This window comes from Crocodylus siamensis, chromosome 4 (assembly GCF_052110815.1).
Source record: "Crocodylus siamensis isolate JL-2025a chromosome 4, ASM5211081v1, whole genome shotgun sequence".
Lineage (NCBI taxonomy): Eukaryota > Metazoa > Chordata > Crocodylia > Crocodylidae > Crocodylus > Crocodylus siamensis.
In genome coordinates, this window is record NC_143398.1 from 162,450,690 (window position 1) to 162,474,878 (window position 24,189).

Genomic DNA, 24,189 nt, shown 5'->3' on the forward strand with positions numbered 1-24,189 from the left:
CAAAAGCAGAATCTTAAACAAAAAGAACCCAGCTTGGGTGGTGGACAGGGCAACATTGCCCCCACACTGAGCAGGTCACTCCTGAGTGTGAGGGGGTAGGTGCTCACTGCACTCCCCTCTTGTGGCAGAATCACCTTCCCAGAGAGCTGGCTATCTCCTGGGGTTCTTCCCCATTTGGCAACCAGGTCAGATGTTGCCACTGTCCTGTGGCATCCCATGTGGTTATCGTATGGGATCTGGTGTCCCACCAGTCCCCCCGTTGGCACACTTTGAGTGTGCTGTTGCTTCAGTGGGGTGTGTGGGTCTCAGACTCCCTGTTGCGGTCCACCCTAGTCCAGTGCCTGCAGGGCCCACTGGACTGCCCTCTCCCATCCCCACCTGACCTGTGTGTTCCTAGGCAGTTCTCTGGTGATGGTGGTAAACAGACCTGCCACCCATCATTTAGCCAATTCACTGTCTTCTTGACCTCCCTGTTAGAGCCAACTTTGCAACATGTCTCCAGGCAGATCCCTTCACTTCAATTTCCTCTGCATTATCACAAGATAAGCTCTGTTGCCTGTACTGCCAGCTCTGGCAGTCTATTCTTTGAATGGGCACTGATCCCATGTTCCAAGGACCCAGTCTGGCAGACAGATATTCCCCGAACCCCCTTTTGGCTGCTAATACAAGGGGTGTGGTTTGAGGGAAAGGGAGTGTGACAGAGGTATCCTTATGCTCTGACCAGCACTGGCTTGGGACCATCCACAGTCTTCAAGATGCTCTGAGAAACCAGACCCACACACAGCATCCTGGACCAAAAATGTGGAGTTTTCAAAAGACACCTCCTCACTTCTGACTGTGCTGTGCATTTCTCATCTGCAGCTGGGGGATAGTTCCCCTAGCATATCTGAGGCCATTCTGGTAGGATACCATGGGATCTTTTAACAAAGAGACTCTGGAGTGTTTGGAGGTCATTAGCGCAGCATGCTGTAGCACTTCTCGTACAAGGGCAGTCTGCAATGCTCATTGCTGTCTGGACATCTGAGCCTCAGCAGCAAACCGTGCTTTGGAAAAGATGTGGCTGGAGACGGGGAGCTGGAAGGGGAATTTCCTCTGCATCTGTTACACAGTCTTGAGCTTAGTTACGCAACCACATGCAAGTTTCTCCACTTGAGGGAGGCTTCTTGGTGGTTCTGTACTGCAAGTAAAAAAATCAATAAGAGACTAGGCAGACAGAAAGATGGCAATAGATGAAAGGGGTGTATGAGGAATAGAGAGAGGTGTGTGTATGGTGGTAGACAGACAAAGAGAGATAGAAGGGGTGTATGAGGGTACAGAAAGGGGGTGTATGGTGGTAAATGAGCATAAAAAGAGAGGGTGTATGGGGTAGATAGCTAGAAGGGATGTATGGTGATAGAGCGAGGGGGTCTATGATGGTAGATACAGGGGGTGTATGAGGATAGAGAGGGGGTTATGGTGATAGGCAGACAGACAGACAGAAAGGGTGGATAAGGAAAGAGAGGAGATGTATGATGGTAGAAGGGGTGGATGAGGTGGGGGGGTCTATGGTGGTAGACAGAAGGGGTGGATGAGGATAGAGAGGGGGTTATGGTGAAAGAAAGAAAGAAAGAAAGAAAGAAAGACTTTGACTTTTAAGAGACGTTTATTCCAGGGAGGGTGACAAATGTGGGCCAGTAGAAATCATGTACAGGTTAGTCCGAGGATCTGGGCCTCGAGGAAAGAAAGAAAGAGGATAGAGGGGGTGTATGGCAACAGACAGCTGGACAGATAGAAGGGATGTATGAGAGCAGAGGGGGGTGTGGGGGTCGATAAACAGAAGGGGTGTATGAGGCTGTAGACAGAGGGCCACACAGAGAGAGGGGGTGGAGGAGGAGAGAGGGGTGCGGGGCACCCAGCCCGAGACAGGAGGGCGCGCGGGGCCAGGCGGCGCGGGCGCGGGCGCGGGACGGCGGGAGGCAGGCGGCCGGAGCTGGTCCCCGACTCCCGGCGGGCGGGGCGGGCGCGCGGGCGGGGCGGGGGGACGAGGCAGCGCTGCCATAAGACGGCCGAGCCGCGCGCAGGTGCTGCTCTGCCGCTGCCGCCGTCGGGGCAGGAGGAGCCCGCGCTGCCGCCCGCACCATGGACAAGGCGCCGCCGCCGCCAGCGCTGCTGCTGCTGCTGCTGCTGCTGGGGGCAGGGGTGAGTGGCCCCGGCTCGGGGCAGCTCCCAGCCCCCGGGAGCCCGTGCCTGGGGGGCGATGGCTGGGCAGGGGCAGCCGGGCGGGCAGGACGGGGCTGGGCACTGAGGGCAGCTCCCCCACCCCAGTCCCATCCTCCACCCCCATTCCCAGGGACTCCGCGGGTGTGGGGCTGCAGCCTCTAGTGTCCCCTCTCAGGAAAGGCCGCCCCATCCCGGAGCCTGAAGGCCCCTCTCCGAAGACTGCCGGGTACAGCTAACCCGCACCCTTGAGCCACGGGCAGAGCCCAGCCCCCCGGTGACCTTCACCCACAGGAGCTGGGCTCCCGCCGCCACCAGGAGCAGGGGCTGAGCGTGGGCCAGCCGCACGGCTAAGGGGAGCTGCCTCGCCCTTTCTCCGGGACCCCCGCATGCCACTGTTCCCATGTGCGCGTCCCCCTCGGTCTCCACCCCACCCTGTTCCCAGGGACAGTGCTGCGTGCGTCAGGACATCTAGTAGCCCAGAGAAATAGCCCTTGGGTACTAAAGCACCTCCCTCTGCTCCTGGTGGTTCTTGGGGCACAGGCAGTTAAAGCCCAGGGAGAGACAAAAGTCAGCGCATCGGGCACTGTACAGAGGCCAATGAAATATTAAAGAGCTGGAGAGTGCGGCAAGAGTGGAGGGAAAGGCTGCAGGACGGCGGTGCGTTGTGTAGGCACGGGGCTGCAGGACTTGCCAGGGATCATCAGGTTCACATAGGCTCAGCTATCTACACGGCAACGGGGAATATCCTGTGCTCTCAGAACGAGGGACAAGGAGGGGTGGCAGCAAGATTAACCGTAGTGCTTCAGGGCCGAGGGCAAGCTCTACTAGGCACCAGGACAAGATGGATGTGAGGGGCATGTCCACCCCTGCCTACTACTCTGCATCTCCCACATTTCTCTCTGAAGTATTTGGTGCCAGCCACTGTCCAAGATGGGATACCCAACTGGCCGGACCATGGGTCTGATCCAGGCTCTCTGTTCCTATGTGCCATACAGTCCAGCATTCGCTTTAGGGCAAGGGGCAGGAACCAGAGTGCCCTATCTCTTGTCATATCATTTGTTTAAAGCAATGCAGCCCTGGCAAAAATCCAGCCACCCCCATGGCCTGGTCCACACATCAGATGCAGCCCCAACATCCCTTCTCTGCTGAACCCCGATTCAGAGGCACCACCTCTAGGGTTCAGAGGAGAGTTCCTTTGTATCTTCTGGCTGAGCCAGCCAGATAGGAAATGGCAAAGGTATCATGGTGGTGCGTGCTGTGCTTAGGATACCTGTCTCACCTGGAAGGTGGACTGGGCCCTTCTAACTCAATTCACAAAGACCACTAAGCATATGGCAATAACCAAGCTGCATCTGTGCCCTGAGAGGCTCAGCGTTTTATTACCACCAACTCCCTAACTGACAAATACCCAAGTAGTGCAGAGTTCCTTTGCTCTTTGGCTTGTCCAGCTCCATGTCCCACTGACGGGATCACAAGAATATTTGTCTTGCAGTACAACTGGGGTGGGATTGAAGCTAGGGTAGGTGTAACCACTCCAGCTTTAATCAATAGCAGGGAAGATGTAACCAGCAGAGTTTAGCCCAGGCATACAAGCTTCCCCGGGGACCCCGGTTGCTAGCCCATATTTAGGTTTGTGCTGCCACATTCTTTCCCTGCTATTGTTACCAGTGCTAGCCAGAGTGCTGCAAATGTGGATTTCTTCCTCTGCTACAGTCACACCTTTGATCGCAGTATAGACAGACCCCAGAAGAGCTAGAATGACTTCCTTTTTGCTGCTTTGACTTGTGATTCCCTCTAGGCTGCAGAATTCTTCAGACATCAGTTTCAAGCGCCCCAAAGTCTGGGGGTTGTTCTGAGCCAGCATTTTGGTTTTTCCCATCACAGACAGCCAAGACAGCCAGATCCAGTTTATCAGGCTTGGGGGGCAGTGAACTTTAAGATGGGCCCATCTCCAGCTATAACTACATCCAGTACTGAGTTCAGGATGAAATATTTTTCATGCTGGAGACTTAAAGAGATTTGCTGTCAGGTTTCATGTATAAATCTTTCCCCAAAATGTGAAGTTTTGACCCTGCATTCTAAATCTTCATCTGCCTAAAAAAAAAAGAAATAAAATAAAATCAATCACTGCAATGTAAAAAGCAATTAAAAGCTTGCAATGGTGTCTCTCTTCCCCCTTTGTTCCAGCTGTCAAAATGCTTTATGGGGTTAATACCTGTGGCTTTGTCAACAGGAGTTGTGTTAATAACATGCACATTTTACTGGACTAATGCAGACCATGTGCCTGCTTATAAGTGTGTTAATCTTTATGGGCGTTTCAGCTCAAGACCCCAGCATGGGTAGGGAAAAGCAGGCAGAAAGGGAGGGTGGTTCTAGCACCTGGGAATGGAAGTTACATTTTCCACACCATTTAGTAGCATGGAGGGGAGGGATTGTCAGGGGTCAGAGGCCTCCGATCACTTCTCCTTACCTTTCTGAGCAAGAATTACAACAGGGGAAGGGGACTGCTGCTAGCTGTACAAAAAGTCAGAGCTAAAAGTGTTCTTGGTAGGAATTGTAGCTACCTTAAGACTGGTCGTCTCTCACAACTGTTCCTCTTCCAACAGAGAGCCCTGTAGGGACCCCTGGTTGTCCACAGCTCATAGCGATTCCAATTCCATGCTCTGGTGCTAGGAACAGCAGAATAGGATGGAGGAAGAGCGCTGGATCTTGGTAACTTGCTCCCTTCCATCCCAGGCTCTCTGAGGCATATTGCTTGTGAGTAGTTCACAGGTCCTTCAGTCCCAGCCTCCCTGAGAAGAAGCTGCTGCAAGGATAGTGTGGGAGAGCTGGCTGAGAGAGAGAACACAGCTGCTTGGGTCCTCTCTTTTTCCCGGAATTATTAATAGTAAGAAATGCATCATGCTGGCCATGGGCAGCTGGCAGCTGCTGTGTTCCCAGCTTCTAGCAACAGGAGTCGCTCTAGATCAGTACTTCTCAACCAGGGTTCTGCAAGATCCTTGTAAGGGTGGTGATTCTTTGTATCAGAAAATTTTCTCTATTCATAGATTCATAGATGTTAGGGGCTGGAAGGGACTTTACAAGATCATCAAGTCCAGCCCATCTGCACTTGGGCAGGAAGTTGAAAAAGGAGCAGAAGCTAAGAGCTGGCATTTTCTGAGGGCTGCCTTTAGTCTAAAGAGGTTGAGAACCAATGCTTTATTCCAGCAGAAGGCACTATAAGGAGTGATATGGGAGGACCAGCTTGGCAGAGCTCCCAACTACTCCAGGCCCATCCTTTGGGAGCAGGGGATGCCCCATCACCTTAATACAGGAGCCATTAGGAGTTTACAGCTTCTGCTTGAAGACCCAGAGACCCATTTTAGCATGTTGGAGTATGAAACTGCTTTTTATGCTCACCAGTGTGATGCGTAGTTTCCAGAGGGACCCACTAGCTATTGTGCAGCTGAAGCACTGAATCCGGCAGGATGCTACGGCTGCAATTCAGTGCCAGTGATGAGAGCACATGCTTTCAAGCGCAGAGTAATTGGAGCACTTTGTCATTCAAATGCCTGTAATTGGCGCTTCATTGTCTAATGCCAGTATGTATAATATACAGAGGATAGAGTGGATAAAGCAGACATTGTGAAAGGAGGCAGCTAATTGGCTGATGAAGTTTCCAGCTGCGCAGGGAGCTGATATACTTGCAAACCATAGGGCTGATTACTGGACTTATCTCCCTGCAGGTGTACTGGGGCAATGAAAAAATATCTAGAAAACCTTTCTTTCTCTCTCTCTTTTTTTTTTTTTTAAATTTCTTTTAATCTGAGGGTCTGTTAAATGTTCTCCTTGCATTTCTGGCATGAATGTTATTCGTGAAAGATGCAGGACAGAGGTACTACCTCATAACAGGAAAATTGTACTGGACACCTAGTAGCCAGAAAGTTAAGTGCATACACTGCAGTCCAGGGCATGAATGCAATTGTGTGGTTGTACTGGAGGTAGCTGTCATCTAGCTACCATCTGGTGAAGTAGGCTGTTACCTGTGAGAACACACGTCTCTGAACCAGTTCATCTCTCTAAGGTGCCTTCTGCTTGATCCCAGACTAACACAACTAGCCACCTCTCTCTAGCTAGCATGAATACCAATTGCAGTAAAGTCATGGTGGCATAGACTTTGGGGAATCTACCTTCCTGAACATGCATTCAGGGTCCTAGGCAAGCTTGGGCAGCTTGCTCTGAAGCAAGTGTCACTGCGTCTTCACTTTTGTTGGTCGTCAAGGGAGATCACAGCTAGCTTGGACACATCTACAAATGTACAGCACAACCCTGAACTTCCTAATCAGATGCTGATACAGAAGGTGCTGGGGGCTCCCTGTGAAAGTCCAAAGGGGATAAGAGACCAGCCTGCCCTCTCTTTGTTCTTGGGAAGGGGGATGATTTTGGTTTTCCTTCCAGGAATGTTGTCCCTGTACACTTCTGGATATGGCTGACCGCTAGATGTGAACACCCTAGGATTCCAAGAAGGGAGAAAACTTTTATTTCTTTTCCTTCACCCTGTCCTCTTCTATTCCTCCCCTCCATACCTGCTGTTGCTGGACTGGTGGGGCTCCTGCTACTCAGGCTTTCTGAGCTCCATGAAGAACTACAAAACCTTCCTCTAATGCTGCCCAGAGCAGATTCCCCAGAACAGTAGGATGAAATAAGCTCAAGTCTTGTCATTCAGAGTTCTGAAAAGCAGTTCTGAGACTGACCACTGTTGTCTCTGAAGCTGTAAGTCTGCTGGCTCAGGAAGATTGCGGGGGGGTGGGGCGGTGTCTTTGGGAGGCTTCCCCAAAACTCTTAAGACCTGGGAACTATACTACTGAAAGCAACAACATTTTGAAGTGGGTAGAAATGGAAGACTTGTACTGCCCGGGAAATACTACTCTCAGCACTAACCGACTGGACTTTTCAAGCCTTTCTCACTTCATCCAGTCCTACAGCTGCTCTTCCCAGGATAACAGCATAGACAGTTCATGGGTCCCATTTAATCTTCTGCCTTTCTGAGTCTGTGCATGAAGTACTAATTAGCTAACTGGTGTCAGTTCCAGCAGTAGTTACTTTTTTATGTGAACTCCTCTAAAAGGAGTGAGGGGACCACGCTCATTTTCTTACTTCACAATGCCTGTTTGGTGTTCTGTTAGCAATTTGTTCTTCCTATCACTTATACAGAGAGAAGAGAGTAAAAAGAGGCTAAACTTATGCTCTGAGGCATCTGTTTCCCTCTTTTCCTGGAGTTTCCCAGAGTTACTGCTGTAACCTATTGCATTTTCCTGCCTGCAAGCATAGTTGGGGGGAAAATAATAGTTTTTGTAAAACTCAGTCTCTGCCTTCACCCTTCCAGAGTCTGCCTCCAGCTGTCTCTCCTAGCAGTATTGTTAGAACAGGACAGGGTGCTTTTTTGCCAAGAAGGGTTTTATGAAAGCCAATTAAGTTAAAGCACCCCCTTTTCTCCTTTTTTTTAGGAGGGCTGGCCTTGCGCTTCTGCAGGGTTTACACAAACCCACATGATGCCTGTGCAGCTCTGTTCTAACCACAAGAATAGCGGCGGGTTATTGCTTCCATATGAAATGATAGGATTTATTTATAAGCAAAAATAGTTGGTTCCATTAGGCAAGGATACATTTGATTCTTTTAGTGACCTAATTACCAAGAGCTTCAGTGCAGCACTTCTACCATTGATTCTCTGAGTTAAGGTCCTGGAGCATAATAAACCACTATGCAATATATTCTGCAGATCAGTGTTTAAAGCAGGAGCCTGGGATTCAAGACTCCTGGGTTTCCAGCTCTCGCTGCCTGACCTTTGGCAAGTCTTCCAGCCTCCGTTTATCGGGAAAAGGCAATAACCATCAGACTTCACTGGGCTGCTAGAAGATTTAGGATGACTGCAATGTGCTTTGAGATCCTTTGATGAAAGGCTCTATTGCAGTATAAGTAGTGCTGCAATCACTTAGCAGCACCCATTCCCCCACCCCCGCTGAGCTGGCTGAAGCTTGGATCCAGGCCCCTGCTGTCTATAGTAGGGGGCCTCCTTCTACCACTGATTCTTTGGAGGGGGGGACTTTAATGAAGAATGGGGTTGGAGGTGGGGGGCAAGGGGAGACTCCCTGCAGTTTCCTTTTTCTCTAAAGGCTTTGATGTTAGCAATATTTGGTAGGTGAGCTCATCATAAGCCCAGGTGTTTCCAATAGTGTGCATTAGGCTGGGGTACTTGATCACACTGGGCACCTCACCTGCCATTGGGACTGGATTTATTTATTTATTTCCCCACAGAAAGGCAGGAGAGGATTGGAGTTGGGGTCCAGTGAAGGGACTAGTCTTCTCATTTTGTTTCCTCTTGCATGGCAGGGTCCAGCATGGGGTGCGAAGGAAAAGTGTTCCACTGAGATGTACACCCTCAGTGGGGAATGCTGCAAGGCCTGCAACCTGGGAGAAGGGGTCGTGCAGCCCTGTGGAGTGAACCAGACTGTCTGCGAGCCGTGCCTGGACAGTAAGTACTTGGGGCTGAGAGCTCTGGGGCTGGGAAGAAATCCGCTGCTGCTTCTTTCAAGATAAGGAGGGGGATTAAAGTATTGAGATATAACAGGTCTTTGGACGAATAGAAGCATCCAGAAGGAAAAACATGAGGGTCCCTTTTGCACTGTCCAAACCTGGGATTTATTATGAATGGTCCAAGTTCCGAGTTGCTTACACCAGTGCTGGATTTAGACTTAAGCTGCAGTTTAGGGCCTGACCATATGAGAGGCCTCTAAATAAGAAAAAAAACCCTGGACACTTTTGTTCTAATATGACAAGAATATACATATATATGGCTCCATGGTTATTATTCATATTAAGTTCATAAACTTCTGTAGAAATGACAATAATGCATCTTAACATTTCATGAAAATTCATTTTTGTGGATTTTGTGGATTATTTATTTTGTATGGGGCCTCTTAAGATGGACATAGTTTAGGGCCTCAGCATGTCATAATCCAGCACTGACTTACACTCTTCCTCCTGATACAGACCATTGCTGTCTGCTGTGACTTCTGATGTGTTCAGTTGTATCTGCTTGCCTTGTATATCATTTAGACTCCACTAAGATCCCCTCTTCCCCAAATCACTGAATACTTCTCAAACCTTGTAGATGCACAGTGGTTAAAGATACTTACCTGCTACTTGTGCAGGCCAAGGGGGCTGGTCTTCCAGCATGTGCAACTAACTGCACATGCAACTAATTTATGAATCCAAATGCAGTATTTCTATTTGGATGCAGCCCTGCCCCCCTACCCATTTGAAATTCTGATCCTTTGAATTTTTTCTTGGCTGTGCTTTCACATCTCACTTTCTCAAGGCCCACAATCCTCCCTGCAAACACTCTAAACTTTCCCCTATGAACTTAATGGCAATTGCCAAATATTTGGTCTCAAGAACTGGGAAATATTCCCTCTTCTGTGCAGTTGTATGGGTTGGACTCTGATCTGTTCAAATGGAGTAAGACCAAAAGTTTAATATGGGGATTGGGGTAATGTAGCTTCAACAAGACCAAGGGAACATATATTGTTTTATGATGGATGATCTAAGACAAGTTTTTTTTTCTATTGAATGCTTCAAAAACACCCAGAGAGTATACACGCTAGTGACCCTGATAAAAAAATTTAGTAACAAGTGGGTTAGAGTATCGTTATTTGTGTAGTTCTGTAGCTGGTTCTGGGGAGTTTGCTGTCCAAATATTTGTTAGAGCAGACCATTTAAAGGTGCCAAAAAGCTGCTGTTTTCAACTGCTTACAGTAAACTTTGCACGCAGAACACTTGTGGTGAAAGGCCGTTGTACTTTATATGAGGATTTGTTGTACTTGTTTTGTTTTTGGGCCCTGAGTGCAATAGAAAATGCAGTGGGGAGAAGAGAGAGCCCATAGGTAGTGGGAAGGAGACTTCCTGAGGGAGGAAAGGGCATGCAATGAGAAGTAAGGCTGTCTTTTTTTTGTTTGTTTGTTTTGTTTTTTGTTTAACACCCTGTTCGAAAGAGGGAGTATTGGCAAAGGAGAAGGTGCAGCAGATGACTTGTCTTGTCAGGGGGAAGAACTCCATGCCAGTGTAGTGCTACACAGCATTGGCTATAAATATCCACCTTCCTGCAAAATCAATGAATGCTACTTAACCTCTGAGTGAATGGCAGCAAGGACTCTGGATATTGAATACCAGGCCGACTGTCTGACCTTGGAGATGTGTGCTAGCCCTGTACAGAGTAGCCACTACAAGTCAGCGAAGCCAGCAAGGCCCTATCCTGAGGGTACGAAACATATGACTGGATGGAGCCTCCTAAATCTTCAGGTCCAGTTGCTGGCTTTTTGCAGGCAACCATATGCTCCAAAATTGCCACTTCAAAGCCATGTAGAACATGCTAAACCTGTTTGCTTGGTAAGCCAGATGGGCAGTGCCTGGTCCATCTGCAGGCTACGTCTGGCTGGTGGCCCCAGTCCAGTGCCCAGATTGGGTACAATGGGGCCCCATCTGGCCATGCGGGAGCCCAGTTCAAATCCAGTCACTCAAGGGGAAGAGGGCTTGGCCTGGCTCCAGCCTGGCCCAGTGGGCGGGGGGAAGGGGGCATGGCTCAGTTTGGCCTGCCCCTTGCATGGGGAAGGTGTGTAACCTGGCCCCAATCTAGATGTGTGTTGCAGGGAAGGGGACATAGCCTAACTCTAAGCTGCTGCTGGGGGCTTGGGAACTTCACAGTGGGGGATGATGGCAATATAAAATGTCACTGCTCCCCTACTGCCAAATTTCCTGACCCTTGGGGAGCCTGACAGGCCAGATGACATGGTACTGCGAGCCACGTTTGGCCTGTGGACTAGAGGTCAAGCACCCCTGATATAGACTGATCTGTGGCATTCTTCCCCAGTGGCTCACAGGGTCTCAAATTCATGCTGACTAGATGCACACAGCCTCTTGCATGTGATTTCCTGGGTCTGCACAGACCACTCATGAGTCCCCAGGGCCCCCTTCCTAGTGAAGTGGCATCTACTTCATTCTGCTGGGAGCTGAGGACATATACCAATGGGGTGCAGGCAGGGTCTTCTGGATTTATGCCATTGGATGCTGAGGCTCATAAGGGCTAGCTGAAGGGCTGTGTAACTCACCATCATCTCTAAGGCCCATCGGAATGCATGAAGTGTGCCACTCAAATCCCAAGAGCAGGGAGATAATATAACATCCTGACTGCTGTAGCTGGGGTTTGCACAGAGGTGTAATGATTTGGTTGGGTGCCCAGGGAGCTGCCACACATGGGTGCAATGCAGGGGAAGGGTGGATCCAGAGGAAGCGTAGCTATTCCCCGTGCTTTGGATTGGAGTGCACTACAGGAGCTTCCAGGGACTTTAAGTCCCCAAAGCAGATGAAAGCCTCCCCGCCACCCACCTGCCACTCCTACTTTCCCTGTTGTCCCGGGGGTGGGGGAAGCTCCAGAGGTGTTTCTGCCTGCCCCAGCCAGGCTGAAGAGTGGGAGGGGCAATGGCAATATATGGTGAAAAAGTAGTTTTTCCCTTTCCTGTCTGGTCCTCTGGGAGCAGGCATGGGGGTGGCGTTTCCCCCTGCCCATTCCTGCTGCTACTGTTCAATTCTGTCCTCAGCTGAGTACATCCCCCCCGCACATCCCCTGCAGCCTGGCTGGAGTGAGCAGAAGTGGTTCTGGAGCTCCCCATTTTCCCCAGGACAGTGGAGAAAGCAGCAGCAGGTGGGGGAGGGTATGTGCCTTTGAGCATGAAGGAGAAGGAAGGAGGGGTTTTCACCGGATTTGGGGACTTAAAGAAGTTCCTAGAGGTGTTCCTGCCAGGAACAGTGTGAGTGGGTTGCGGGGTGGAAGAAGGACGGTGCAGCCACCCCTGCAGTTGCTGTTCCTACACCCTCCTTTAGGAAATCCTGGATCCAGCCCTGGAACAGTGGCCACTTTTGGCTGCCACCACATTGTTGGTGCAATTGTACAGCTGTGGTGACAGCTGGTTCCTCCCCCACAAGTCAATGCCTGGGGTGGCTGCCTCAGTTACCTTGCCTTGATTACACCACTGGATTTGCACTTGCTAATATGCCACCCCAAGTGGGAGCATGATATGGCTGTCTCAGACCTGATACACTAGGTTCTTCTAGTCTTGTGCCAGTCTCAAGGACATCCCTTTACTGGCAATGATTTATGGTACAGTTATGAGAGCCCAGCCAGAACTACAGATGGTGCTGACCTTCCAGAGAGATTCCTTACTGGCCGGTACCCCTGCTTTTCCAACTGATCTAGGAACTCTGGGCTATTAATGATGGAGGGGATGGGAGGCTCACCTTGCGGAGATCTAGAAGATCTTGCAAAAAGGGAGCTAAGACCGTGTGACGGCACCAAAGTCCACAACAGTTCTGAGATACGGGCAATAAGCCCAACCCAGGCAGAGAGGATCAGTGAGATTAGATAAATACACCAATGCTGGAACAATCAACACTTGGAAAGCCAGGGCAAACCCTTCTTGGAAATAACAAAAATAAATAATGGTATTGGAGGAGGATGGGTCAAACTGGTTGTTTTTTCCTGGGTGTCATGATACTGGAAGTGCAAGTGGTTTGTCAGTATTGGACTGCTCCTGGAGATCTCTCCCTGGTGACTGGGAGGTGTGTGCACCCATATTAAATGAGTTCTGTCAGCTTGTCCACCCCTTTCTTCAGTAGAAGCTGTCTGGTCCCTTTGGCTCATTCAGGTCAAGAGGGTGTTAACTGGATCCATATTTGATTTCCTTGCAAATAGAGACTTTATTCTAAGGACGCTGAGACTGGCTGCTGCTTTTCAAGAAGGTTCCCTGCTATCCCCAGTAGATGGACTTGAGGAAACATCACTTGTTGTTATTAGTAATAGGGACTCTGTTGCAACGAGTCCGTATGCTTAGGTTGTCACAGGGCAAATACAGGTCAGTCTGATCCCAGAAATGCAGACCTAGAATTTAGAGGAAGAGCAAATAATTTCTATCCCAGGAATAAGAGGGTTATGTGAATATAGGAGCTGTTGGCAGGAGGAGGTTGCAGACAGGGCAGTGAATGCATAAATCTTGTATCACAGCTGTGCATATGCAGGCACACATGCTTCTGTATTGGGCCTCCCTGTACCAAATGGTCCAGATAGGACCCAACAGTAGTTGTAACCTGAGAGAGTTGCTCTATACTACCACCAGCAGAAGTCAGTGCTGTGGTGCTATAACTCCTGGGGAATAAACGTATGCAAAGTTTGCATGCTGCCTTCATATACCATAGCTATATTGATGTCATGCATCCTGCTGGCTTTTGCGTGCAGCAGTGGCTATGTGCATGTGGTACACTGCATACCAAGGTCATGGATTCTTTCACATGTCACTTATAATCATCAAAGACTCATGCTCCTTCACCTGGGTCCCACTCAGCTTCAAGTCAGTTCTATTCCCTCAGTCCCAGAGCTGCTCAGTGCAGACTATTTTCTGCAGCCTTCTGTCAGGGCACATTCTCCCCAGATCCCTTCCCCTGAACTCCAGGGACTTGCAGGATGGAACCATTTCAGTTTCCAATGTGTGAATCCCGGTGGGGACATGGGGCAGATGAGAGATTATTAAGAGGGTTGGATTGCTATGTGGGTGAGGCACTGGTGAGACTGTGGTGTGGCAGCATCCATCTGTTAATTTGTGTGGGTGGCTGTATGTATAAATACACATGTTTCCATTTGATATCCCTGCGTGTACTGCTGCCCTCAACACATCTTTGTGTGTCTTTAGCCTCAGGCCGTGTTCTGTATTTCAGTGCAGCTGGGATTCGGGATTAAAGTTTGGGTTTGGCCTATGCTTTGCCACATCAGGGAAGGCAAGATGAAGGGAAAGAAAGCCGTCATTGACAGATCTAGGGATGTCCCCTTTCCTTTAGCCTGCGTGGTGCAGAATACTGAGCTGACTGAGAGGCAGAGAGATTCCATTGCAGCAGTCACTGGGTTCTGTCTCTGGCAGTGACAGCTGTGTTGTCTGGGGCAACTCGTTTTCCCTTTCTGTGCCTCAGTTTCCCTTTCCCCCTGTTGTTTGTCTTGTCTATTTAGGATGTAAAGCCCTTAGTGTAGGGATCATCTCTTACTATGTGCACATATGGGGCCTGGAAGGGCTACCGTAATAAAAATAATCCTTGAAAAAATGAGAAGGGAGGGGAGAGCTTGACTAAGCAACAACTGGGAGGGTGAGAAGTAAAAGGATGCAATGGGTGAATAGAATAGCAAGGAGGGAAGGAAAGATTTTTCCTTCCTGGCTAGGCCTAAGAGTGAAAGAAAGTGACTGGGGAAAAGCCACCCGATGATGAGCTCTGCCAAGCCATGGGATAACTGCCTCAGGGCATTTTACAGCTAGACTGAAGAAAATGCTTGAAAACAGCCAAAGAATGAGACAAGCCTGTATTGTTAACCCTGAGCGACAGATTGGCTCTGCTGCTACTAATTGTCCTTCCTCATCTCTGCTTGTAAGTAGCTTTCATGCTTGATGCTGCTGTAAGGAAAATGTGTGTAGTGCAAACCTGGTGGAAGGTTCCCTCTGCAGGCTCAGGTCCCCTCAGCTGTGCCAGGCCTGGGTTGAAGCTTCAAGAAGGATGCTTTTGTCTGCATTCTGCCTATTTTATTTCTTCCCAGCCACCCACCCCTCTTCTGCTCTTTCCCCCTCTTCCTTAGGAAATATCAGCAGTGTTGAGGCTTGGAAATATGCAGTCTGGTTCTGTTATTCTAAAATAAGGGAGCATTAACAATGGGATGAAACTTAGTAGTACAAAGTGCAAGATGATGCATTTGGGGACTAATGAAAACTTCTGTAAGCTGGGAACTCTTTGGCTGGGAACTTCAAGATGGAGAAGAGCTTGGGCATACTATGCAATTACAGAATCAAGAATGACTTGTAGTAACCAGTGTGAAACAAATGCAGTCCTAGAATTGCATGAGTTATGGTATTTCGCATAGAGGTAGGGAAGCCTTAGTGTCATGTAATGCACAGGTGAGGCCTTATCTGGAACACTGTACAAGTATGGTTGTCCACATTCAAGAAAGATGAACTACAGTTGGAACAAATATAGAGAGGCTAGTAGGGTGATCAGGAGAACAGAGAATTTATCATACAAGAGGAAGCTAGAAGAGCTTAGCTTGTTTTTGCCTGGCAGAAGGCAGGCTGAGTGCATCTGATTGCTCCCTATAAATACAGCAGGGTATAAACACCAGGGAGAGAAGTTATTCAAACTGGATAATACTATTGGTCCAAGAAGAGGTACATTTAGGCTGGAAATCAGGGGAAAGTTTCTGACCACGAGGCCACTGAGGATCTGGAACAGCCTCTGATAGTCATGATGGAGGCAAAACACCTCACTGGTTTTAGGATGGAGCTTTGTTTCTTTTATACAAGAGTTTTAGAGGATGTGGTCACCAATGAAGGAGAAAACTAGACTTAAAGACATGAGAGGTCCCTTCTGGTTCTAAGTTCTTCTGGTTCTGCCTGTGAAACTCCTCTTGACTTCACTGGGAGTTCCAGGGTGTCGCAGCACCAGATCCATAGGATTTGCTGTAGTGGATCATAGCACTGGCCTCTGACACTGGCTCCCTATCTCTTCTCACATGAGGTTGGACCCTTGGCGTGTCAAGTTCACTATTCTGCCCATGGCAGTGGCTAATCCCTTAGCAGTTTGGAGGGGGGTAGAATTGAGAGAGCTGGATGAGAGTGACTCAGCCAGTGATTAAAATGCGACAAGGCCTGGGGACAAGCGAGACATACCTGGGCTTCTATGGGGAAGCATCTTCCATCCCTCTTATTTGTATTGCCACAGTGCTTAGAAACCCTAGGCATGGGCTGGGACCACCTGCCAGGCACTGCATGGATAAAGGTCTCTGGTCACCTTGTATCACAGCCCTTGTAATGCTCGAGCAGTTGCTTCAGGTCACTAAACAAGGGGGCTGTCTTTTCAAATGAAATCCTCCAACTGAAATATTTGTCCTGCCATCATCCATGTTGTGTCACCTTGAGCAGCCTAATTTAATGGCAGTTAATTTGGCATGACAGAAGACTAGCCTTGTCATATCTCAAACCATGTGGTGACACCAACAAGAGGTGGTGGGGGTGAGGATGGAGGAGGCAGTGGTGGGACTCGGACTATTTTCATATTGAAGTTCAACTTGTCATTCCTGTGTTAGTCCGAACAGCTGCATCCTTCCCCAGACCCCTCCCCTGAACAACCTCTCCCGATTGCTGGCTCATGATTTATTTATCCAACTCCTCAGTCTCCATCATTACAGGGGGGCCCGTTTGATTCTCAGCTGTAATTACTCAGCTCAGATACTGTGCTGCCACTGAAAATGTGCCCACTCAGCCATATGCTTTTCCTGTCCACCGCCCTGTTCTAATGGCGTCCATCAATAATTCAGAATAATGTAAGGAATTAACCCAGGTTAATGGGAGTTGTGCACGCTGGAGTCCAACCTGGTGCTGCGATGCCTCCTCTTGTTCAGAAAGACATGGTGGGGTAGGTTAAGCAATGGTGCAGAGCTTTGGTTGAGAAAGTGAGGGGGATGGGGTGAGGGCTGTGTCACAGGGGTAAGGGCTGGAATCAAATGGATTTGGGAGGTCTGATCTTCTCTCCGTGTTCAGTTACAAGCGTGAAATCAGTGTCACTAGTAGGAGAAAGAAAAGGTGATGGGGATGGGGAGGGGGAAGAGAAATGCATGCACATTCAGAGAAGAGAAAGCTGTTACTAGGATTGAAATGCCCTTATTATCTAGGCTACCTCAGTTGGGCTGAGGCAGGAAAGCTCAGATCCAGGGAGGAAGAAGGCACATACACACACTCAACTTATGCTCACACCTTGAGGGGTTGAAAGTCTCCCAAATGCAGATGCTAGGCTGGGATTGAAGTGAACTGGTACCAACAGCAAGAGGTTTTGTCAGTGCAGGAGTGTAGAAGGTGACTGACTTTGATGTCCTCCGTGTAGGGGGCTCACCTGAAGAGCAGAGGAGGCACAGGACAATAGATCGGAAGCACCACCCTAGTGCCACCAGCAGGTGGTCTCTGTTATAGTGTTATACCATGTGGGGAGAATAGCAGCATCTCCCCAGTGCCATGAGAGGGTACCCTCCACCTTTCTGGGTGCTCTGATTTTTGCCCAACTTCCCCAGCACAGCAGAAGGGGAGGCTGAGGTTGAAGGTAAGAGTAACCCACTTTGTCTGATGCTAGTTCATCTCAGAACTGCTGCTGCTTACCACATACAGATACAGGGGACCTTCTGCCTTTCATCATTATTAACACCCTCTCTGTGATCCCTCAACACCAAAGACCTTGTTCTGTTGAACTGTTTATGATGCATGCTAAAATAGTGCACTTTCTACACATCCAAAGCCACTTGCTTTCCCACTGAAAGGAAAGGTCTCCAGCTGCAGGGAGATGGAGCATCTGGGTCCTGCCTGTCCATTCTGGGGACGTGGGCAGATGGTTTAGACTTCTCGGAGCTCAGTACTAAATACCCAGAATGAGTTTGCGCTGTGGTATGTAACAGCTTCTGAATACAGCTGTTGGCTATTGTGTTGACAGACAAGACCCTGAACATAGGGCCCAGACATGCTGTTTAAATTCTGTCCAGCAGCATGATTAAGACATAACACCTGAGGGTTATGCACATACCTAGGAAAACTTGGCATTCCTGGTTGCCATATTCTTCCCCCTCCATGTAGCACACATCACGCCATGGAAAAAGTAGCTATCGTCGTTCTTTCTTTTTTTGGAACAAAGGCCTTGTGCCACCTAGACCTTGATCTCTCCACCGTCTCTTCATGGCTATGTATCCTCACCATGGAGCTCCCTAACCATCAAAGGATCATTGCTTCATGTTGGTAGTATTGACAATTGCTGTCCTATAGCCAGTATTCTATAGTCTTTAAAAAGGGGCACTCTTTATCTAGTGGCCACAGATCTTCTCCCTTTCCAATCTTGTTACCCACTTGGGTATGGCACAGTTCTGGTGGATGATCTCATGGGGATGGAGAAAGTGCTGATCTTGTTAGATTTGTCAGCTGTGTGTGATGCAGCTGTGATGGGAAGTGGTAATGTGTTTGCAGCTCAGTAGTTAAGTAGTTTAGGTGGCAAGACATTCTACACTGGGGCTCTGGACTGTGGGAACTTACTTCTTTCTAGGTCTACAGCAACCTGGGTTTGTCAGTCTTCAAGCCCATCTCTTTTCCTGGCTGGCAAGAAGATGGGTGTTGGATAGCGCTGCTAAGAGTGACAAGGGATCCTTTAGGAATATGTCTAGGAGGGGCCAAGTTTGGGTTCATATTGTTGCTAGGATATTTGACTTGCTCTGGGGGAACATACAGGTCTTCTTAAGTAGCTAGTGTATTCTTAAAGGACTCATGGGTGCTAGGAGTATGAGCTGATGTGCTGCTTGTTTCTAAAGAGGAAGGATGACTTGGTGGTTAGGGCTTTAATATAGGAGATCTGGGTTGTACCCCTCAAATAGTCATGTGACCTTAACATCAGTAGGAGCTACTACCCACATACCCCCTGAGGATTTGGGCTCTTGTCTCTCTGTGCCTCAATTCTCCATCTGTAACGTAAGAGAGCTTGGGCCAGCCTTATCACTTAAGATGCTATGTTAAAAATGCTTAGCTAACCATGGTAATAAGGACCAGGAAAGTCCCCTAGACAGACCGCTGGATGGCAAAGGGCAGGCTTAAGCAAAGCTGTGGGAGCAGCAGGAGCTAGGGTTGTTCTGATGGCAGCATTCAATCCTAGTGAAGCCCTTTGTGTCCTGTCATTCAGCAGATAATTGCTGTCTCCCATGAATGTCCTCGGGAGATTGTGCAGATAATTAAAGATTAATACAGAGATGGATCACTTTGAAAACAAGGAGGAGGATCAGAGCGGGATTAAGCTTAATCTCTCTGACACCTTCCCTGCTTAAGCAGGGGGAAATTTCTGAGCCTCTTTGGCCATGGCGAAGACCTTAAGCATCTTGAAGGTGCAAGGTGGGGCCCTGGCAGTCTGGATGAGAGGAAATGAATTTGGAAGAGTCCAATTTAAAAAGACAGTGATTGTACTCTACAGGACTTAAACTGAACTCTTCTTTCTAGGCTAAAAATAACTTCAAATGCCTTTGAGACAATGCTGGGGGAGAGGGGAGAGACGGTTTGATAGGCGTTGGGAGGGGGATTGATTTACATAGAGGAATCAATCCTGCAGGGTGCCGCTGAAACCAGAGAACAAGAAACCCAGGGTCAGGGTAGAGTCAGCAATTAGCATCCTAACCTCGTGTTTATATTGGATTCCTGCATCTTGCTGCTTTCCCATTCCCCATCAGGTATTGATGGAAAACAGATGTGGCCAAACAAAATGGGGCATATGGCCTTGCTTGGAGGGAAAGGACCCTTCTGTGGTGTGACGAAGGGAGCTAATGCCCCTAAAGAGCAGCCCAGGCAGAAAATCATAGGCGTGGGTGGAGGGCTGCATGATGAAGTCGTGGGACCTCACATATTTTACTGCGATTTACTGCTGTAGAGATTGTTAGATTGGATCCTGTCCCCAAAGAGTTTCCATCTTTTCTCCTGTGTTGGTACAGCACCCAGCACAGCTAGGGATGTAGTCCAAGATGGGGCTTCCTCACTGTTACAGCAGTGCATAAAAGAGCAGGCACAGTCATTATTGGGGCTCTGCTAGGTATGAACTCCCTCCTAACTTTTTAGTAGTCATTGGGACCCAGAACTTCCAAGGTACTCGAGGGCCTAACTCCCACCAATTTGAGGATCTGGGTTTCTGTCTCTTTACCTTAGTTTTCTAGCTCTCTAAAATAAAGATGATGACACTATTTCTGGTCTAATTAGCCTGTAAATTTTTCATGTCAAGTGCTGATTCTCTTGGTGGGTTTTACAGCACCCAGCAGAATAGGTCTTTGAACTCAGATGAGGACTTTTTAGGCACTGCTGTAATGGGAATAAGCAGAACATGTTGCACTTTTTCTTCCTTTAGGTTTCCTTTACCAGGCTGGGTTGAGAGAAGAAGGGAACTTAACATGAGGCTTAACAAGGACATAGTATTTGGCTCTCAGTGCCATGCCAGAGCAGTTATCTCCTGTACTAATACACTGGTGCCAACCATAGTTTCATAGTTAGTAGGGTCGGAAGGGACCTGAGCAGATCGAGTCCAACCCCCTGCCACGGCAGTAAAGAGTACTGGGGTCAAATAACCCCGTCAAGGTGTTCATCCAGCCTCCTCTTAAAGACCCCCAGGGTAGGAGCCAGCACCACTTTGCTTGGAAGTTGGTTCCAGATCCTAGCCACCCTGACTGTGAAGTAGCGCCTCCTGATATCTAGCCTGAATCTACCCTCTGCCAGCTTGTGACCATTATTCCTGGTCACTCCTGGTAGCGCTCGGGGGAACAGGGTCTCCCACAATGCCTGCAGGTCCCCTCTGACTAGTTTGTAACAGGCCACTAGATCTCCCCTCAGCTTTCTCTTGTGGAGGCTGAATAGGTTCAGGTCCCGTAGCCTGTCCTCGTAGGGCCTGCCCTGCTGTCCCCTGATCATATGAGTGGCCCTCCTCTGGACCCTCTCCATGCTGTCCACATCCCTCCTGAAGTGTGGCGCCCAGAACTGGATGCAGTCCTCCAGCTGCAGCCTGACCAGTGCTGCATAGAGGGGGAGTATCACCTCCTTGGACCTGCTTGAGATGCATCTGTGGATGCATGACAAGGTACGGTTGGCCTTCCTGTCTGCGTCCCCACACTGCCGGCCCATGTTCATCCTGGAGTCAACGATGACTCCAAGATTCTTTTCTGCCTCTGCACTGATGAGAAGGGAGTTCCCCAACCTGTAGGTACGGTGCTGGTTCTTCCTCCCCAGGTGCATCACCTTGCACTTGCCAGTGTTAAATCCCATCCTATTTTCATCTGCCTACCCCTGTAACCTGTCTAGGTCCGGTTGTAGTCCAATTGTAACCATGCAGAGTCCCTGCTGTTCATGAGGCACTGTCCTTCATGCTTGACTCTGGCAGGGCACAGGCCCACAGGCAGGCTCTGGTAATCCTGGCCTGACGATGAGAGTGCATGGTGGATACAGTACAAGGTGCTTAGGAGCACCATGAACAGAAGGCATTTGGAGGCAAGGGGCATTTGGGTGATGCATGGAGATGCCAGCATTGGGAGAAGAGAAGATTACTTGTGTGAGGCCTTAGTGGGGAAGGGTGGGCCACTGGGGAAGACTTAGCAGCTAGGGAGGGAGAAGGGCTCAAAGTGGAAAGATAGAACGAGGCCCTGGGTGCATCCTGACCTGTGTCTCTGACAGGAGCTAGTGCCAGATGCTACAGAGAAAGGGTCATGAACCTTCTCATGCAGAAAATGTGGGATCATCTAGCTCTTAGGAAAGAACATCTCTGACTCTTCTGCCACCCTAGCACTACTATCCCTCAGGCCCATCCTGACAGTGCCACGTTGTGACTGTGTAGGGCAACCACCTCCACCTCAGAAGCAGGCTGATCACATGGCTCAGAGAGTCTGCCACAGTTGCACCTGAGACTGGCTTGTCAATGGCGAGGCTGCGACAGCAGCAGGAAATCAGAGCACCTCAATTAGTAGGCCGTGGCCTGAGCCCTGCCCTGGGTTTGCGTGGCGAATTGCTGCACTCTGGTTAGAGGGTGAAGGGCGGCTTTTGCTCCCATGTTGCTAGAGTGAAGGAAATGCGTGGAGGGTCAAGTCTACTGCAGTTTAAGCATTTCCTTCTCTCTCTTGCTTTGTTTCTTGGAAAGGAGAGAGTCTGAGTGGGTGGGTGGTAAATGGGTTCAGAGACTTCCGCCTCTACATCAGATTCAAGTCCAGCCAGCAGGGATTGACTGGAAAGAAGCTGTGGTCTCGCTGCCCGAAGCAAGTACTTATGTGACTTATGTGCTCACTGCTTACCCCCAGCCTTACTGCTGGCAGGATGAGGCCTGGGGGAGGAGGAAGCATGGGGACTGAGCTCCCCGCGAGGGGCAGAGGGGGCCACGCTTTGGGGAAAGGGGACTAGTTCTGTAGTGTTGTCAGTCTGGCACCTTTCACCAGCACTAAACACACTCCATAATAATAAAGCCCTTAATTTCCTGGGCTTTTATAAGCTTGTGCTGCAGCTGCAAGATCACTCTTTGCTCTGGTTGGGTAACAGCCATTTAAAGTAATGAATTGGGACATGACAGAGTGCTGTCCTGCTTTGACCTTTGGCCAGTTTGCAGGGCAGCTGTTGGCTGCTTGCACTGGTGTCCTGGGTTTGGGGGATGTTGGGGGGAGCCTGCGATAGCTATTCAGCAACAGAGCCTCCTGTTGGGGAGCACACATGCAATCGCCACCAACATGCTAGTGATCTCCAGAGCCAGCAAACGGGAGCTGAGTTGATGGCCCCCAGCTGGGATGTCTCTGGCCTCAGCAGGGCTTGGATGTAAAGGGGGGATCCATGATGGGTTCTCACTGCCTTCTCTCCATTACGTTCTAGGTGTGACGTATTCAGATGTCGTCAGTGCCACAGAAGCCTGTAAGCCATGCACACAGTGTGTGGGCCTCCAGAGCATGTCGGCCCCTTGCGTGGAGTCGGATGATGCTGTGTGCCGCTGTGCCTATGGCTACTACCAGGATGAGGAGAGTGGCAAGTGCAAGGAGTGCAAGATCTGTGAGGTGGGCTTTGGCTTGATGTTCCCCTGTGGGGACACACAGGACACCATCTGTGAGGAGTGCCCCGAGGGGACTTTTTCAGATGAAGCCAATCATGTGGACCCCTGCCTGCCCTGCACCATCTGCGAGGAGAATGAGGTCCTGGTCAAGGAGTGTACGCCAGTGTTTGACGCTGAATGCAGAGGTGAGGCATCCCCATGTCCCTGTGCTGAGGAGCATGGGCCACGCTCATTCAGAATAACATGAGTACATGGCATCAAGAGTCGCATCCGAGCCTCCATTGGAGGCAATCGGGGTTTGGCTCTTAACTTCAAAGGAACAGGATTTGGTCCTTAAGTGACATCATTATAGCAGTGACCCATTCCAACTTCTCCTGGTGCTTTACCAAGGGTAAGGCAGCATCACTATCTTTGGCTCACAGCAGAAGAAACTGAAGTGTTGGGAGCATGATGCTGTCTGTTAGGACCAAACTGCAAGCCAGCGTCAGAATTGGGAAGAGAAGCCAGGTGTCCTGGGTCCCAGTCCCCTGCTTTGTCTACTACACCATACAAACTCCCAGGGTTTGGGAAAGAATCCAAGGATCCTGGTTCCTAGTCCCCTGCTTTGATCATATGGGCTCCTAGGTCTTGGAAAAGAACCCAGGTGTCCTGGCTCCCAGCCTCGTACCCCACCCCCAGGACATGTGGCTTCCCAGAACTCTGGGAACATTCAAAGAAACTCTTGCTCTCTTCCCCCCTCTCCTCCACACCTTTCAGGGATGCTGTTGTAAAGGAGAACATGCAGGGCCTGACTGTTCCCTCTGGCTCCACCCCTAATTCAAAACATACCTTGTCGTCCTGTCCCCCTACCCCCCCCTCGCCAAATGTTACTGTGAGAATGTAGAAATAGCTCCCAGATGAGAGAAGCAAATGGGCAAAATTGTTTTCTGGCTCCAGGCAGCATGGGATGGCCTCTGCAGTTATCCCTCCAAGTCAGAGAGAGGGAGAGCTCTCCCCCACTAATGCCCCAGGGCTCCAGGGCTGAGCAGATCTCTGTGGGGGGGTGGGAGAACGCTGGCCTCACAAAGGATTTTTCACTTGGAAATTATTTACTTGTAATTGTTTATACCTGTGAGGCACCAGAGTTGGTCTATCAGATCAGGAAAGTGGGAATCCGGACTCTAGGTATAACTGTTTTGGTGGAATTCCTCATGGCTGCTCTTTGTAGTTTCATAGTTAGTAGAGTCGGAAGGGACCTGAGCAGATCATCAAGTCCGACTCCCTGCCAGGGCAGGAAAGAGTACTGGGGTCAAACGACCCCGGCAA

At 49.5% G+C, this 24,189-nt stretch overlaps 1 protein-coding gene across 1 annotated transcript in view; it reads left to right on the forward strand.

Annotated features, from left to right (window-relative positions):
- The first annotated feature begins 2,051 nt into the window (after nt 1-2,051).
- Nucleotides 2,052-24,189, forward strand: part of NGFR (nerve growth factor receptor) — a 43,041-nt gene continuing 20,903 nt past the window's right edge. Inside the window, exons 1-3 of the mRNA XM_090044697.1 lie at nt 2,052-2,178; nt 8,569-8,710; nt 22,710-23,069. Coding sequence (XP_089900823.1) covers nt 2,119-2,178; nt 8,569-8,710; nt 22,710-23,069 — 562 coding nt within the window. The 5' untranslated portion in view covers nt 2,052-2,118. The remainder of the gene's footprint in view (nt 2,179-8,568; nt 8,711-22,709; nt 23,070-24,189) is intronic.